Consider the following 16,740-nt stretch of genomic DNA (forward strand, 5'->3'; position numbering starts at 1 on the left):
CCTTTCTTGAATTTTTTTTCCAGTTTATATACAGTAAAATGTTAATATCAAGTTGATTCAAAGAAAAAACTTTTTACTCAAATGATAGGAACTTTATTTATTTACTGGTACTGAAGCTTGAACTCAAGGCCTACACTTGAGCCACTCCACCAGTAACCCCCCCCCACACTGGCCCTTTTTGGTAAAGAGTTTTTTTTGAGATAGGTTCTCATTCAAATTGCAATCTTCCTGATCTCTGCCTTCTAAGTAGCCAGGATTACAGGCATGAGCTACTGGCAATGTATTTATTTTTTATAAAAAGGTTACAACTATAAAAGTTACAACTATAAAAACACACTTGATATTTTAAAAAACACAGCTTTTTCAAATGTTTATTCCTTCTTCACTGGGTCTGGAAACTAACTTTTCTTCTCGTATACCCAGGGTAGCAAACGACAATCCAAAGGCTACATGGGCATTATTTATAACACCTTAAAGCCTATGGTATTATTCATCATAAATATGTTTAAGGCTGGGCATGGTGGCTCAAACCTGTATTTCTAGCTACCCAGGAGTCAGAGATCAGGAAGATGGCAGTTTGACTCCAGCCCAGGCAAAAAGTTCTTGACCCGACCCCGCCTCCCCAATCTCAACCAATGGCAGGCACAGTGACACATACCAGTCATCTCAGCTACAAGGGAAAGCACAAATAGGAGGATCATGAATCAGGCTGGCCCATGCATAAAGCAAAACACTGTCTCAAAAATAACCAATGAATAAAGGGCTGACAGAATGGCTCAAGAAGCAGAGTGCCTGCCTAGCAAGCAAGACCCTGAGTTCAACCCTGGAGTACTGCACCCTCTCCCTCCCAAAAAAGCTTAAATCTGGATGGTACAGGTATACAAGTATGCCAGTTAAAGTAAAAAGTTCAGTATTATCTACCTCCCTATACCCACAGTGTCCATAAGTAATTAATTAAAATAGTCTCAGTCATGACATACTCTCCCCATTGGCTATGCGTGACTTCCTTTTATTTAAATATATTTATTTGAGTAAACACCAGTGAAACCACAAAACACTGACATATTTACCTCTCTTCCTCCTTCATATCAGTCTTCTGCCTTCCCCATCAAGTAACCATCTGAATCTTAGTTACCATTTTCTTGCTTTAAAAAAGAACATACTGGGCTGGGGGTGTGGCTCAAGCGGTGCAGTCCCTGCTTAGCAAGCTGCAGGCCCTGGTTCAAACTTCAGTACCGAACCCCTCCCCCTCCCCCAAAAAGCACCTAATAAGCTGAGCATGGTGGTAGGCGCCTGTAATCCTGGTGCTTGGGAGGCAGAGGTAGGCTGACTATGAAGAGACCATCATAGACTACAAAGCAAGACTCTGCTCCCTTCCCCCAAAAAGTACCCACTTGAAAGCAGGCTCTTCTGGTTATCACTTATACACAGAACTCAAGCAGCTAAGGTCATGTCTAGAGACCTTGTTTACTGTCAAAACAGCAATTGTCTGCATTCAGGATCAGCATTTTGCTGCTCAGAGTATGCAAGTGGTAGTGTCAGTTTTCACCACAGCAGCAAGTTGGGCTATATTTAACCCGCATCCTCTTCTCTGATGAGGAGCTGCAGCTGTGGTTTTGTTGATTGTGAACAAAGGAGGACAAGTAGGAAGTGAAGGAGGACTCCAATGGAAAATTGTAACAGGATTTGGTTAGCTCAATCACAAATAAAACGGGCCTGTTTAAAGGTCTTAAGACAATCTAGTTTTATAATACCATAATCTTAATAAAAATGTTTTAAATAGCTGAGGATATAGCTCAGTGGTTGAGTGTTTGCTTATTAGCATGCAGAAAGCTCTGGGTTTGATCCCCAGTACAAAAAAGAAAAAAATGTTTTAAACACAACTGTGGCTATTTCTATATTTGTTATAAAATCATCAACTTTTTTTTCCCCTTTGGATGATACTGGGGTTTGAACTCAGGATACCACTCTTGCTAGGCAGGCACTCTACCACTTGAGTCAACTCTGCCAGCTGAAATTAACCTTTTTTGGGAGGTATGGTAGTGGTGGTTCATTTTTATTAGGATGTATTCGCTGTATAGGGAGGATTCATTATGATATTCCGAACAGGCTTACATTGTACATTGGGTTAGATTACCCCCACTATCTCCCCACCTTGGGCCCCTCCCAGCTTCACTTAAAGCAACTGCAAGAGGTTTCACTGTTCTATTTCATATAAATCAACTGTTTTCAGTGTATACCATTTAGACCAAAAACTGGGGCATGTACACAGAAAGATGTAAGAAAAATTACAGCTCCATGCAAAAAAATTATAAAGATATGAGTAATAACTCATTGATAATTTCATGCTGTATAACACAATCTTCATGAAGGACAATAATACGGAGGTAGCAAAGAAAAAAAGTAAGAAAGGCAAGGAGCAAAACAGTCTTGAGCAATTCCTAAATTTGTTGAGTAGGAATATACTATAGCCTTCCAAGGGAATTATGTGAAAAAGAATACTGCTTGGTTGAAGTCCAGTAATCTGCTGTTAATACCTCCAAGGAACACCCCCTGAATAGAGAGCCACACTATTTTTCAGTCAGAAACTCACCTTAGAGTTTAAGTTAAACACCAAATATCCAATTTACAAAAATTATACAGCCACTAAATCTGAGGTGTCCAGAACACATTTTACATTTTCCCCTAATTATTGTTTTGGTATCACTGAGCTTCTATTTAGTCCTCTGATAGGTGACAATGAGAGAATTCAATAGCCAGTCCTTGTCCTTTATGAAGATACAATCTGGGAACTTTTTTTCTGGGAGTTGGGGGGGCACAGGTACTGGGGTTTAAACTCAGGGCCTACACCTTGAACCACACCACCAGCCCATTTTTTTGTGATGGGTTTTTTCAAGATAGGGTCTCCCTAACTATTTGTTTGGGCTAGCTTCAAACTGCAATCCTCCTGAGCTCTGCCTTCTGAGTCGTTAGGATTACAGGCATGAGTTACCAGTGTCCAGCCGGAAGCTTTTTTTGATAGTGCACCCTATATAATGAATGTAGCAAAAATAAAATTGCTTTTCTACCTGCCATCACAGAGCTCATATCTCTCTAGATTTTGTTTTTGCAACACATTTTCATATGTTCAAAAATTGAAATAAATTAAATTTATACAAACCTTTTAAGAAATTTCAATTTGTTGTCCCTCTCTCCCTCCAAATGTCACTCAATCTATAGTAAATAAAATCAGGTTCTAGATTTGGTCTCTTTTTAGAAGGAAAAGTGTCTTCATCTGTAAAGACCTGCTCAATAAATCCAGCATCTTCCCAATTATACTGTAAATGTATGATAATGGTCATCACTCAAGGTCTTGTTCTTTCAGGGTAAAAAGACACTATGAATAGTTAGTCTAAAACTACTCAAAATGAAGTAGGCAACATTTTAAAAGCTTGTGGGTATGCTGGGCATGGCGGTACAGTCCTGTAATCCCACCATTTAGGAGGATGAGGCAAGAGGATGCTGAGTTTGAGGTCAGCCTTGGCTACATAGTGAGTTCCAGGCCATCATGGGCTACTCTGTCTCAAAACAAAACAAAACAAAACAAATGCCTATGGATATTTGGAAAAGACTTACTTATTTCAAATCTGTTTTACACAAAAGTAATAGGCTCCTCTCTACCTCCTGGCTTCATCATTACTAGGCAGTGATACTTAAGACCAGATCCCTCAAGTATTCCCAACACAAGCAAGTGCAGATCAGATGTAACTGTGAACATGTGTTCATACAGTGAAACTTCTAAGAATGTCCACAATATTCCAGGAATTAAAAACAAAAAAACCAACCAAACCAAAAAAAAAAAATCATTAGGCCAGTAACTTGGGAGGTTGAGGCAGATTCAAGGCCAGGTTGGGGTACACAGGGAGATACTGCCTCAAAAAACAAAAAATCAAAAATCAGTCGGGCTCCAGTAGCTAATGCCTGTAATCCTAGCTACTCAGGAGGTGGAGATCAGAAGGAAAGTGGTTTGAAGCCAACCCAGGCAAATACTTCCCAAGGCTGTATCAAGAAAAACCCTCACAAAAATAGGGCTGGTGGAGTGGCTCAAGGTAAAGGCCCTGAATTCAAGCCCTAGTACTGCAAAAAAGAAAAAAAAAAAAAAATTAGAACCAAAAACTCACATTGAGGGATGCCCTTTAGCATACAACTCTTACCAACACAGCCTGCTGTTGCTGAGTAGCAGCTATACTGGTGTAAGAAAAAGACTAAAATAATCTAAATCCAGTCTCAGTTCTGCTGCATACTATTTGTGTGACCTTTGCAAAGTCCAACTCTGTAAATGTCACTACCTCAGAGGTAAAAGAATAGTAAGAACTGGATTAGATAACAAATAAGAAAGTACTATGGAAGCTGGGCGCCCATGGCTCACGCCTATAATCCTAGCTACTCAGGAGGCAGAGATCAGGAGGATGGAGGTTCAAAGACAGCCTGGCAAATAGTTTGTGAGACCTTATCTTGGAAAAACCCTTCACAAAAAAAAGTTGGTGGAGTGACTCAAGGTATAGGCCTTGAGTTAAAGCCCCAGTACTGCAAAAGAAAAAAAAAAAAAAAACACAAATTATTTGATTGTCTCCTTTCATGTCTTTGAAAATAATCTTCTACTGTACCATTCATTCCCTAGTCACAGAATCATGTTCTCCCAGGCAGATTCTCTGTTTCTGCTTTTACAGTCTGAGTTGCCCTCTGGTCCTCATTTACTGAAAACATGTACTCATCTTCCAAGACATGGCTCAAATGTCTCTGACTCACAGAAGCCTTGCTGAATCCTTCCTAAGACATCTGTCACATATCTCTGCTAATCTTCTAATATGCTTCTTTTATACCTTGGTTATGGTGACTCAGACTCACTACATTGCATAAACTGTCAGTCATGTACTAGTCTGACTGGAAAGCCCCAGGAGAGAGGATACCACATCTTATTTATCTTCCTTACCCTTTGTGTTCAGGACTTCAGATTTAATGCTAGCTTTGCAACTAAGGAATGAACTCAGCCTCTCTGAAAAAGGACATGGGTGATCTAGAACTATTTCCCTACAGTAGATTAATATAGATCAGAGAGGCTAAATTCTGTATCAATGTTTTAGAATCTTTAGAATCTTCATATTGAACAACAGTTATAGGTAGTTTTCACTGAATACCTATTTAGAAAAAACTTCACTATTATATAAATGATAAAGCCAAAAATAAAATAATTATCTGGAAATCTTATCTTGGGGGAATTTTTCATTATTGGAATGTGTTTTCCAATTTATCGATTTCATAAAATCAGTAATCTGAATACCAATTTGCTACATAGATATAAAAAGACTTCCTTTTTTTTTTTTTAAATCCTTGAGCCAACAGCTGTAGTGACAGCAGCAAAACAGCCCATCACCAGTACTTGACTCAGCAAGCTGGCAAGGCCACAGGGGAACAAATTCTTTACTTGTGTCAGTCTCCTCAATAACAGGAATTCTTTGTACACTCCTAGTATTCCCAGGATTTAGCTCAGGGCTTGGATATGGATGGCATTCAGCAATGTTTGCTGAATTAATGCCCCTGAATTCTACTCTTTTCTTTTTCCCTTTTTTATGGTGGGACTGGGGTTTGAACTCAGGGCTTTGCAAAGCAGGCATGCTACTGCTTGAGCCACACCTCCAGTCCATTTTGTTCTAGTTATTTTGGAGAGGGGTGTCACAAACTATTTGCCCAGGGAGGCTTTGAACCACAATCCTCCTGATTTCAGCTTCCCAAGTAGCAAGGATTATAAGCATGAGCCACTAGCACTAGGTCCTGAATTCTATTTAGACACTACGATCTTACTATATGTTCAAAACAAAGGATGCCCTATTCTGTAATAAATATTAGTGGTAAAGGAGATGACATAGGTTTGGTGCCTGCCTAGCAAGTGTGAAGCCTTAAGTTCAAACCCTGATACCAGAAACAAACAAACAAACAAACAAAAAAACCCCATAGGTTTAGGGCTGAGGCATGGCTAGTGGTAGAGTGCCTGCAGAGCAAGCATGAGGCCCTAAATTCAAACACCAATAACATAAAAAAGCCAAAAACAAATAATAAGTTTTTCTATGTATCCTCAAGTTATATATTAACATATTTTCTAATAATAATTTATTTAAAAGCCCAACTATATGCCAATAAGTAATTCATAGTAACCTCTTCATGACTCTTAAAGAAATTTTCCAGGATTTTTATGCTTTAAGAACACATAGACAAACTTACCATCATCTAAAGTGATGTCCTGTAGACCAATGGTTGTGAAGTTAGGTTCCCCATCTTCAGGTTCAGGTTTAATGCTCACAGTTGCCCCATCAGGTGGAAATGATACTGGATCACACAAACTGTGACATATCAAGGATGAAGGTACAGAAAGACCTCCCTGGCCTGTACTTTGTGCTCGAGTTGAGTGCTGTCCAGAATGCATTCTGGTGGCTGGAGATGGCGATGAGGCAGTTCCTGAGCTAGGAGATTGGTAAGGCATAGACTGCAGCTGAGGGGAGGATGGCCCAGAAAGTGGTGAACTAGCCAGGGGACAAGAGGATGCTGGGGGAACTGTTGCAGCAGACCCTGAATGTGAAGGACCATATGTAATAGGTTGCAACTGAGTAGAAGGCTGACCTGTGATCTGATCTGTTACTGGAGAAAGAGATCTTTGTCCTGTACTTGAACAATGGTATCTCACCGACTGCACATGAGGTGGGGTTTGCACAGAATGAGGTGTATGTCCTAAGAGATGTCTTGCTGAGCTTGAATTTGAAGAATGAAATGGTATAGATGACAGTGGTTGACAGCCAAGATTTACTAAACCAGGAAGAGCTGAATCCTGCTGAAACAAAACTGGATCAAATTCTTGACTAGAGGCAGCATTAATAGGAAGACAACTTGGTCCATTATACACAACATTAGCTTGCATAGGCTGATAGGAAGACCCCACAGGAGATGGTGTAACTTGAAAAGGCTGGTGCACAATTGAAGAAGGTATCATATGCTGTTCATTACCCCCACTCTCATCCCTACACTGCAACTGTGGTAGATGGGATGAGGTTACCATAGATGCATATGATTGTTGGATGGAACAAACCAAATTTCTCTGTGCTGACAGTACACTGTCTTGTGCGTGCCCAGTATCCGAGGAAGGCCTTTGGGTCTGGGCAGGATGAGGCACAGGCAAAGGTGGAACTGAAGACAAATCTATCTCTTCTCTGTGTTCTTGCTTCATCAAAACTGAAAAGAAAGTGAGTAAAATAAATGTTATTTTGCAACACATAAAATAATTATGTCAGGCCTTCATTCTTGTGTTTTGTTTTGTTTTGTTGGAGTTACTGGGCCTTGTGCTTGCTAGGCAGGCACTCTACCACTTGAGTCATGTCCCCAGCCCAAGTCATGTAGTTTTGCACATTATATCAGATACCCGAAGTCATGAATCTGACATTAATAGAACTTCTGGCTTATAATGATTTTTCACATGCATCTCATTTGATTCTCTACTATCAAGGGACAATCAAAAGAAGTACTGATGAGCAGGAAAGGGGTTCAGGGAGAGAGACAGTGGAGGTGATCTAACCAATGTACAATATAAGCTTATTTGGAATTGTCACTATGAATCCCCTCTAAACAATGAATGTATCCTCATTAAAAAAAATTTAAAAAAAACAAAGAAGTATTAGAAACCAGGCCTTGTGGCACACACCTGTAGTACCAACATTTGGGAAGCTGAGGCAGAAGGATCATCATACCAAGTTCAAGCCAACCTGGGCTACATAGTGAGGCCCTATATCAAAAACAAAAAAGAAGTACTAGAATCTACAAGAAGCTAATAAACAAATGCAGCAAGACAAAAACCAATATACAAAAATGACTTGAATTTCTATAAACTAGCAATAAATAATCCAAAAAATGAAATTATAAAAACAATTTTATTTACAGTTAACTTCAAAAATAAAATACTTAGGAATAAACAACCAGGGATGGTAAGACTGTTGAAAACTATAAAACGCCACGTGAAGAAATTAAAGAAGACTTTAGGTCAGATGCGGCAGCACACATCAGTAATCCTAGCACTCGAGAGGCTGAGGCAGGAGGATCGAGAATTCTAACCAATCTGGGCTACATAGTGAGATGCTGTCTCAAAAAAAAAAGAAAATCTTAGCAGGGCACTGGTGGATCATGCCTGTAATCTTAGTTACTCAATAGGCAGAGATCAGGAGGATCTAGGTTGTAAGCCAGCCCGGGCAAACAGTTTGTGCGATCCTATCTCAAAAACACCCAATACAAAAAAAGGGGAGTGCTTGCCTAGCAAGCATGAGGCCCTGAGTTCAAGCCAAAAAAGAAAAAGAAAATCTTAATAAGTGGAAAAACTTCTCAGGTTCACAGATTTAAAGTTTAATATTGCTAATATGGCAATACTCCCCAAAGTGGTCCTCAGATTTATTGCAATCCTATCAAAATCACAGTGACAATTTTTTGCAAAGTGAAAACTCATCCTAAAATTCATATGGAATCTCAAGGGATCCCAAATAGTCAATACACATGAAGTTGGAGGACTCATACTTCCCAATTTTAAAACTTAGTATAAATTCAAACTCCAGTATCCCCCACTGGGATACTGGAAAAAAGAACAGAGAGAAATGATATCAACAATCTTTTTGTTACTTCTGTCACAATACTGAGGCCTCAATCCAGTTTCAGAATTTTGCACAAGAGTTTCAAGTATAGTTCACTGAGTCTACTACCTCCTGATCCCTCTAACGTCTTTATGTACTATCTCTTCTGACTGGCAAAACTAGAACTGTATCTCCAGATCACTAGATGTTTTCTTTCTTTCTTTCTTTTTTTTTTTTTGTCTATTCTATTTCGCTCCTACTCTGGTCTCAGAGAAGCTATAGTGAATCATAAACCCAAAGTTATACTTCTACATGAAGAGAGAGACTAGGGCTGGCAGTGTAGCTGAAGTGGTAGACTGTGTGCCTAGCAAGTGTGAGACCCACGGTGTAAGTCCCAGTACCACCAAAAAAAGGGGGTGGGGGTGGATGGGAGGAAGAAGGCATGTGCTATTCAAGAAAGCCTACTCTCAGCCATGCGTAGTAGGACGTGTCTGTAATCTCAGCTAATTGCAAGGTTGAGGCAGGAGGATTACAATCTTAAAGCCAAGACTGGTGAGACGCTGTCTCAAAGGAAAAGTAAAAAAAAGGACTGGGGATAACTCAGTATTTGCACCAGAGTTACCATCTTATCCCTTCCCACTTTTCTCAGAAGCTTGATACTATTTTTGCTGTTGTTGGTTTTTTTTGGTAGTACTCAAGTTTGAAATCAGGGCCTCATGCTTGAGCCACTCTGCCAGCCCTTTTTTGTGATAGGTTTTTTTCCAGAAAGAGTCTCACAAACTATTTGCCCAGGGCTGGTGTCAAACTACAATCTTTCTAATCTCTTCCTCTTTTGAGTAGCTAGCATTACAGGCGTAATGGAACCTGGCAGAAACTTGATATTCTTAATCATCACTGGTGCTTTCTTCTCTGTATATTCAAAACTCTCTTGCTATTTGAATCATCTTTTTGCTGGATAAACAATCTAAGATGTACTCTAGCATAATTGGAACCCAGATTCTGGAGCTAGTCTGCCTGTGTTCAGGATTTGGCTCTAAGAATTATATACTAAGAGATCCTGAACAAATTATTTAACCACTCAGTTTCCTCATCTGAAAATAGAGTAACAGCTATCTTACAGGTGTATTACAAAGACTAATATGTTAATATACAACGGGGTTAGAAAAATACTTGTAAGATAGTAAACATTATATAATTATGAATACTGTTTTCCAGTTATCAACTCAGATATCACTTCTAAATGGGAGCCTTTTCTCAAGTTACTAGCCTTGGCAAAGGTCTTTTGTTATTTGTACCCACAGCAATGTGTCCCTTTCTTTCAGAATCCTTAACTCAGTTTATAATAACAAACTGGCTATTTATTTAGTGACTGATTAATTTCTATTTGTGTCACTAGACTATAAACTCCATGCAAGCAGAGACCGAGATAAATGTTGCCATGTGGTAAGTGCTCTTGAATACTAAATGACTGAATGAAGCTAGGCTTGGGGGTGCACTCCTGTAATCCCAGCACTTGAGAGGATGAGACAGGAGGATACCAAATTCTAGGCCAATGTGCGCTACATAGCGAGACCCTGTGTCAAAAAAGCCAAGGGCTGGGGATGTAACTCAGAGGTAGAATACTTGCCTAGCACGCACAAGGCCCTGAGTTCAATCCTAGCAACACACACACACACACACACACACAGACACACACACCTACTACTACTACTACTAATCGAAATGCATAACCAAAATCACTAGTTTAGAAAGACTTGTATTCTATTTGAAAGTGACCTGAAATATTTGACTTCCAAGTAATATATTAACATTATTAAGCAATAATGATTTTCAGGTCATAAGTAGCCTTTACAGAATATAACTGAAAAATAACCAGGCTTTAAAACATATACACAACAAATGGATAACCACAATTTCAAAAGTGTTCCTTCCTTTTTTTTTTGTGGTACTGGGATTTGAACTCAGGACCTACACCTTGAGCCACTTCACCAGCCCTTTCTTGTGAAGGTTTTCTTCCCCCCCCCAGCCCCCCAAGATAGGGTCTAGAGAACTATTTGCTTGGGCTGGCTTCGAACTATGATCCTCCTGATCGCTGCCTCCCGAGTAGCTAGTATTAAAGGCATGAACCACCAGTGCCAGGTGTGTTCGTTCTTTTTGTTTGTTATAAACCATTTAAAAATTTTTGCAAAAGTAAGTTTTGGAGAGTAAGGCTCACTACAATTTTTTTATTATCATAAACCCTGGTGACTAGCACAGTGTCTAACACAGAGGAGATTTCTATAAATACTTGTTCTTTCAGCATGCAACCATTAGTATGCATTACTGCAGATAATATTTATGTGTCATAACTGGAATCTGGAAAATGATAGCATTTGAACTGCTGAAAAAAGAGGTAGACACCTCCTTTCTTAATATGTATCTATAAAACTGGGCACTCTGGCATCATATTCCCCACAGCTAACAGCATGGTACAGTTAGACTTGTTAAATGAAAATCTGCTAAGAATTTTTTTTATCTGAGTGGGAATAGTTGAGATGAAAACACTACGAAGTGCACACACTGCCTTTCTCAGTGGTAAGGGCACTACCACTTAGTTGTTGACTTAACAACACAAACATACAGCTACTCTTCCTATAGTGCTGGTAATTTTTGAAACCTTCTGAAAAGACTTCAAACCTATACTCCATCTTCTAATTTCCTTATAATAAATCACTACAAAATAGTCACTGATAGCACATCTACTATTTAAAGTCAGACGAACTTTAGGCATATGCTGGTATTTTTATTGACTATAAACATTCTACCTTAAATATTTGAATATAAGAGTCACTGAGTAGCTTTTAAATTCATTATGAAAGAAAGCTCTATAGTAAACCATTACAACTCCTCATACCTGGTGTGTAAGTAAAACGTTGAGACTGGCTTTTTTTCCTCTTGCCATTGCAAAGATAAAAGTGCACCTGCACTGCAGCTGTAACTGCTGGGTTATGATAGGGAGGAACTTCAAGGACAATGTGAGCCTAGGAGCAAGGAAGGTAAGATTATGTTACACTAGAACTAAAAATGAAATGCACCTGGCTAAACTAAGAGCAGCTCATGAGTCTTAACTACAAGGTTCTTCCAGCATAGAAAATTATGCACAAGAACTGATGATATAAGTCATTTGGAGATTTATTAATGGATACATCACTGTTTTATTTTGGTGGTAATGGAATTTGAACTCAGTGCTTGCTAGGCAGACACTTTACCAATTAAGCCATGCTTCCAAGCCCATTTTGCTTTAGTTATTTTTCAAATAGAAAAATATTTTTCTGTTTTTTATGCCCAGGCTGGCCCGGACCACAATCTTCCTATTTATACTTCCTGTGTAACTGGGATGACAGGTACGCATCACCACATCCAGCTTTTATTGGCTGAGATGGGATCTCAGGAACTTTTTGTCCAGGCTGTCCTTAAATCAAAATCCTTCCAATCTCCACCTTCCAAATAGGAGTACAACTGTGAGCCAACAGCACTCAGCACTTCGTTCTTGACAGAAATAAATCCTTTAATCATTAAAGGAGAAACTGCATTTTGCCCACCCACTGAGTTTCTAGTTAAGCAGAAATAAGAGCTTTAGCACATACTATGTAGTGAAAAACTCTGTTCTACTAAATATTGTAAGTTACTATGCCTTTTTTTTTTTTTGGTGGGACTAGGTTTGAACTCAAGGTTTTGCAATCTCAAAGCAGGTATTCTACCACTTTGAGCCACACTTTCAGTCCATTTTACTCTGGTCATTTTGGAGTTGGGAGGGTCTCATGAAATATTTGCCCAGGCTGGCCTCGAACCTCAATCGTCCTGATCTCAGCCTTCCAAGTAGGTAGGATTACAGACTTGAACCACCAGTGCTATGCACTGTATTTCTTAACAGGAAGTCCATTGTTTTTTGATCATTTTTAAATACTTCTCAAGCTTCACAATGATTTAGATTTCTTATAAATTTTATATTCAAAATGTCCTAACATTGGCAGTATACAATATCTATACCCATATAAAAACTTTTTATACATGTATCCAGTCATCAGCAGCTCACACCTATAATTCTAGCTACACAGAAGGCTGAGATTGGGAGGATCATAGTTTGAGGCAACTAGTTTGTGAGACCTCATCTCCAATATCACCAGGGCAGAATGGACTGGGAAGTGTGGCTCAAGTAGTAAAGCACTAGCTTTGCAAGCACAAAGCCCCTAGTTCAAACTACCAAAAAAAAAAAAAAAATTATTTTACACATTTAAACCCCAGTACCAAACCCTCTCCTCTCTTTTTAACAGAAGTAGAATGAAAACCTTTAGCTCAAACCAAATGCAATCTTCAGTCTAATTGTTCCAACTCTTTGGAAAGCATTATAGAAAGTGGTATTTCCTAGCCCAGAGATTTGGTCTCCATTCCAAAGAGGATGAAGGATCATAGCTTTTAGTGTGGAAGTCAGAAGGCTTAATCAAGTAGCTGTGGAGTTAGAAATACCAGGTTAAATAACAAATCTCTAAGGATTTAATCTACTACAGATGTCAGGTTATTTTGATTCTTTTCTGAATTCAGAGAAATAAAGATAATTTCAGTAAGAGACTTCTACAATCTTTCATTTCTAGTTTTTCCTTTCTTTTATGCAAAAAAGACACCATTGTTTATTTTAAAACCAGAAAGGTATCCCACTCTTAAACTTTTAAAAATTCTACTTTGGGCCAGACACCAATGGCTCAAGCCTGTAATCCTAGCTACTCAGGAGGCAAAACTCAGGAGGATTACAATTCAAAGCCAGCTTTGGCAAATAGTTTGCGAGACCCAATCTCAAAAAAAAAAAAAAATTCCCCAATACAAAAACAGGGATGATGGAGTGGCTCAAGTGGTAGAGCGCTGCTTAGCAAGCATGAAGCCCTGAGTTCAAACACACTACTGCCAAAACAAACAAACAAAAAAAAATGAGAGAGAAATTCTAATTTACTTTTCTAAATATCCTCATCTACATCATAATACAACATTATTTAATTTTCTCAACTTTCTTAAATATTTCTTAAGAATTAAGGTAAATTTCTTACCCCTTGACATTTTTCCCTGATTATTTTCCCTTCTACCTCCCACTGAGGTCGTCCATCTATTGAAAGAAACAATTTACAATTAAAAGCAATTCAAGTCAGAAAGCATACAAACCAAATATAACATATGTAATATTGCAAATTTATTGCAAAGCGAATCTCTTTCTCAGTGACTTCTAATACCAAAAGACAGTGTAGTGATAGGGGTGGGGGGAAAGGAAGAAAGACCTTAGTCTGTCCAGGAGCTACAGAGCTCATTGTACCTGTCTACTCAGTGGTATCTGAAAGTATTCAGAGCAATCCCAACAGATGATGGCCAACTTTTTCTTGTGTATCTCACTCCCTTGCCAAGTAACCCATTCTATCTTTGGAAAATAATTGCTGCTCTGTCACATATTCAAAAGAAAGTATAACTAGTCACATATTCAAGAGACTAGTCAGCAGGTAAGTTCAAAGAGGGGAAAAAGATGGGGTACTTCCTCAACTCACTTTGATATTCAAATATATAAAGAATTCCTCTAAGTTAATAACAAAATGGAAAAAAAATGATGAAAAAAAGGTAAAGATACAAATAGGTATTGCACAAAAAGGAAATATGAATGCCCCGTAACAACTTTAATAGATATTAGGAAAATTAAAAACCAAAGTTTAAAATACCATTTACCCCTACAAGATTAACATAATTTAAGAATTATGATGTCCTTGCTAATGCCCCCTGGTGACAAGAACCAGAACATCCAAAATAGCATTGTTAGTAGTGCCAAAACTTGGACACACTTCAAATATCCAGTAAAAAAAAGGATAATAAACTGTGGTATATTTATACAGTGAAAAATTATATAGAAGTGAATATAAAATAATTTCAGTCACATGGCTCAATCTTAAAAGATTAATGTTGACCTCTGAAAAAGCAATTTTCAGAAAAATGCATGAAATATTAGAATCTGAAAACAGAAGAAAAACTATGTAAAACTATATAAATAAAACCTATAAAGAAAAGCAACAGTTAATTCAAGCAAGGGATCTGTTTGGGACAGGGGAGTGAGAGAATTTGTTTATATTATCCACAATTACGTATTACAACTTAAAAAAAATTTTTTTTAATGATATGGAGTAACTGATGCAACTTTTTTTTCTTTGAGACAGGATATTGCTATATATATAGTCCAAGCTGGCCTGCAACTCACTATGTAGCCTAGACAAGCCTCAAACTTACTATCCTCCTGGCCTTAGTCTTCCAAGTGCTGGGATTACAGGCATACACCACCATATCCAGCAAAAAATATTTTTAATATGCTTAAGAAGAGATAAAATTAAACATCCTGATAAACACAGGATTCCTCTTTTTCAAAAATTGAGATACAACTCACAAACTAGAAATTCTATCCTTTTAATTATACAATTTAGCAAGGCATGGTGGGGCACTCTTGTAATCCCAGGTACTTAAGAGGCAGATAGAAAGAACACAGTTTGAGGCCAACCCAGGAAAAAGTTATCTCAAAAAAAAAAAAACAAGCTGAAGGTAGGTGCCAGTGGCTCACACCTGTAATCGTAGCTACTTGGGAGGCAGAGATCAGGAGGATCAAGGTTTGAAACCAACCCAGGCAAATAGTTCATGAGACCCTATCTCAAAAAACCCTTCACAAAAAAGGGCTGGTGGAGTGCCTCAAGGTGAAGGCCCTGAGTTCAAACCCTAGCATTGCAAAACCAAACAAACAAAAAGGTAAAGAGGGATGGGGATGTGGCTCAAGTGGCACAGTGCTTGCCTAGCAAGCACAAGGCCCTGAGTTCAAACCACAACACTGCTCACCTCCCAAAAAAACCTCAAAAAAATAAAAGTACACAATTCAGAGGTTGTTAGTATATTCATAGAGTTGTACAACCACCACCACTAATTCCAGAACATTTTCATCATTCCCAAAGGAAACACTGTACCAATAGCAGTCACACTCACTAACCTCCAAACACTGGCAACCACTAATCTTTCTGTCTATGTGGATTACTTACCCGGACACTTTATATAAATGGAACCATACAATATGGGATCTTTTGTGCTAGTTTCTTTCAAGTAGCATAGTGTCTTCAAGGATCATCTGTGCAGCATCACATATTAGGACTTCAGTAATTTTTATGGCTGAATAAATAATTCCACTTTATGGATATACCACATTCTGTCTCTCCATTCACCAGTTAGTTGGTGAGGATTTGGGTTATTTTCATTTTGGGGCTATTATGAAAAAAACTGCCATAAAAATTTGTGTCTAAGCTTTTGTGGAGACATATTTTCATATGAAAATAATGGGGGAATTCTTCTATTTTTAAGACATCCTTAAAGACAATTTAACATTTATATGAAAATTTAGTAATTTGGTTTACAATAAAAATCAAGTATAGAAATGATGTTTGTAGATTAAGGAAAACTACTTTGTGATTAATGTTACTGAAATATCTAAATAACTCATTTCATCCTTTTGCCACCAGACTGAAGTCAATCAACATATTATTTACCTTGTCCTTTTTCAATAAAAATTATTTTGGACTCTGGAAGAAAATTAGATCCAGTCACGATCATTTCAAGGCCTCCATTTACAGAACAACTGTTGATACTGTATTTCTCAATGTGGGGAAGTTCTTGAGCAGATCGCTGGGCTATTTATTTTGTGAGATAAGAAAAAAATTATTAGATAAAAGTATTTTATACAGATATGTCAATTCAAATTTTGCAATTAATTCATTCAAGCTGTTAAAATTCAAGGCAAAAAAAAATCAAGACAAAAAAAAAAAAGAATTAAGCTGTTGGGTTGGGGGTATGGCTCAAATGGTAGAGTGCTAGCAAGTACAAAACCTGAGTTTAAACCCTAGTACCACCAAAAATAATAACAAAAATTTAAGGCAGGATGTGTGATTCAAGTGGTAGAACACCTGCCTAGCAAGCACAAAGACCCAAGCTCAAACGCTGTACTGCCAAAAAAATTGAAAAAAAAAAAAAAAAAGAATACTTAGATCATCATTGGGAAAGTAGGCTT

General features: G+C 38.1%; 1 protein-coding gene across 4 annotated transcripts in view; it reads right to left on the reverse strand.

Moving 5' to 3' along the window:
• The window catches only part of Nfatc3 (nuclear factor of activated T cells 3), a 95,890-nt gene that overhangs the window by 13,031 nt on the left and 66,119 nt on the right, over positions 1–16,740 (reverse strand). For 2 of the 4 annotated variants that reach the window (XM_020171142.2, XM_020171143.2), the window contains exons 6-9: positions 16,223–16,363; positions 13,718–13,773; positions 11,533–11,659; positions 6,259–7,260 (exon numbers count right to left, since the gene is read on the reverse strand). In XM_020171142.2, coding sequence (XP_020026731.2) covers positions 6,259–7,260; positions 11,533–11,659; positions 13,718–13,773; positions 16,223–16,363 — 1,326 coding nt within the window. Of the gene's footprint in view, positions 1–6,258; positions 7,261–7,726; positions 7,808–11,532; positions 11,660–13,717; positions 13,774–16,222; positions 16,364–16,740 lie in introns of those variants that run through there. The other 2 variants (XM_074055782.1, XM_074055783.1) reach the window with 2 other exon arrangements.

This window comes from Castor canadensis, chromosome 15, assembly GCF_047511655.1.
Source record: "Castor canadensis chromosome 15, mCasCan1.hap1v2, whole genome shotgun sequence".
NCBI classification, from domain to species: domain Eukaryota; kingdom Metazoa; phylum Chordata; class Mammalia; order Rodentia; family Castoridae; genus Castor; species Castor canadensis.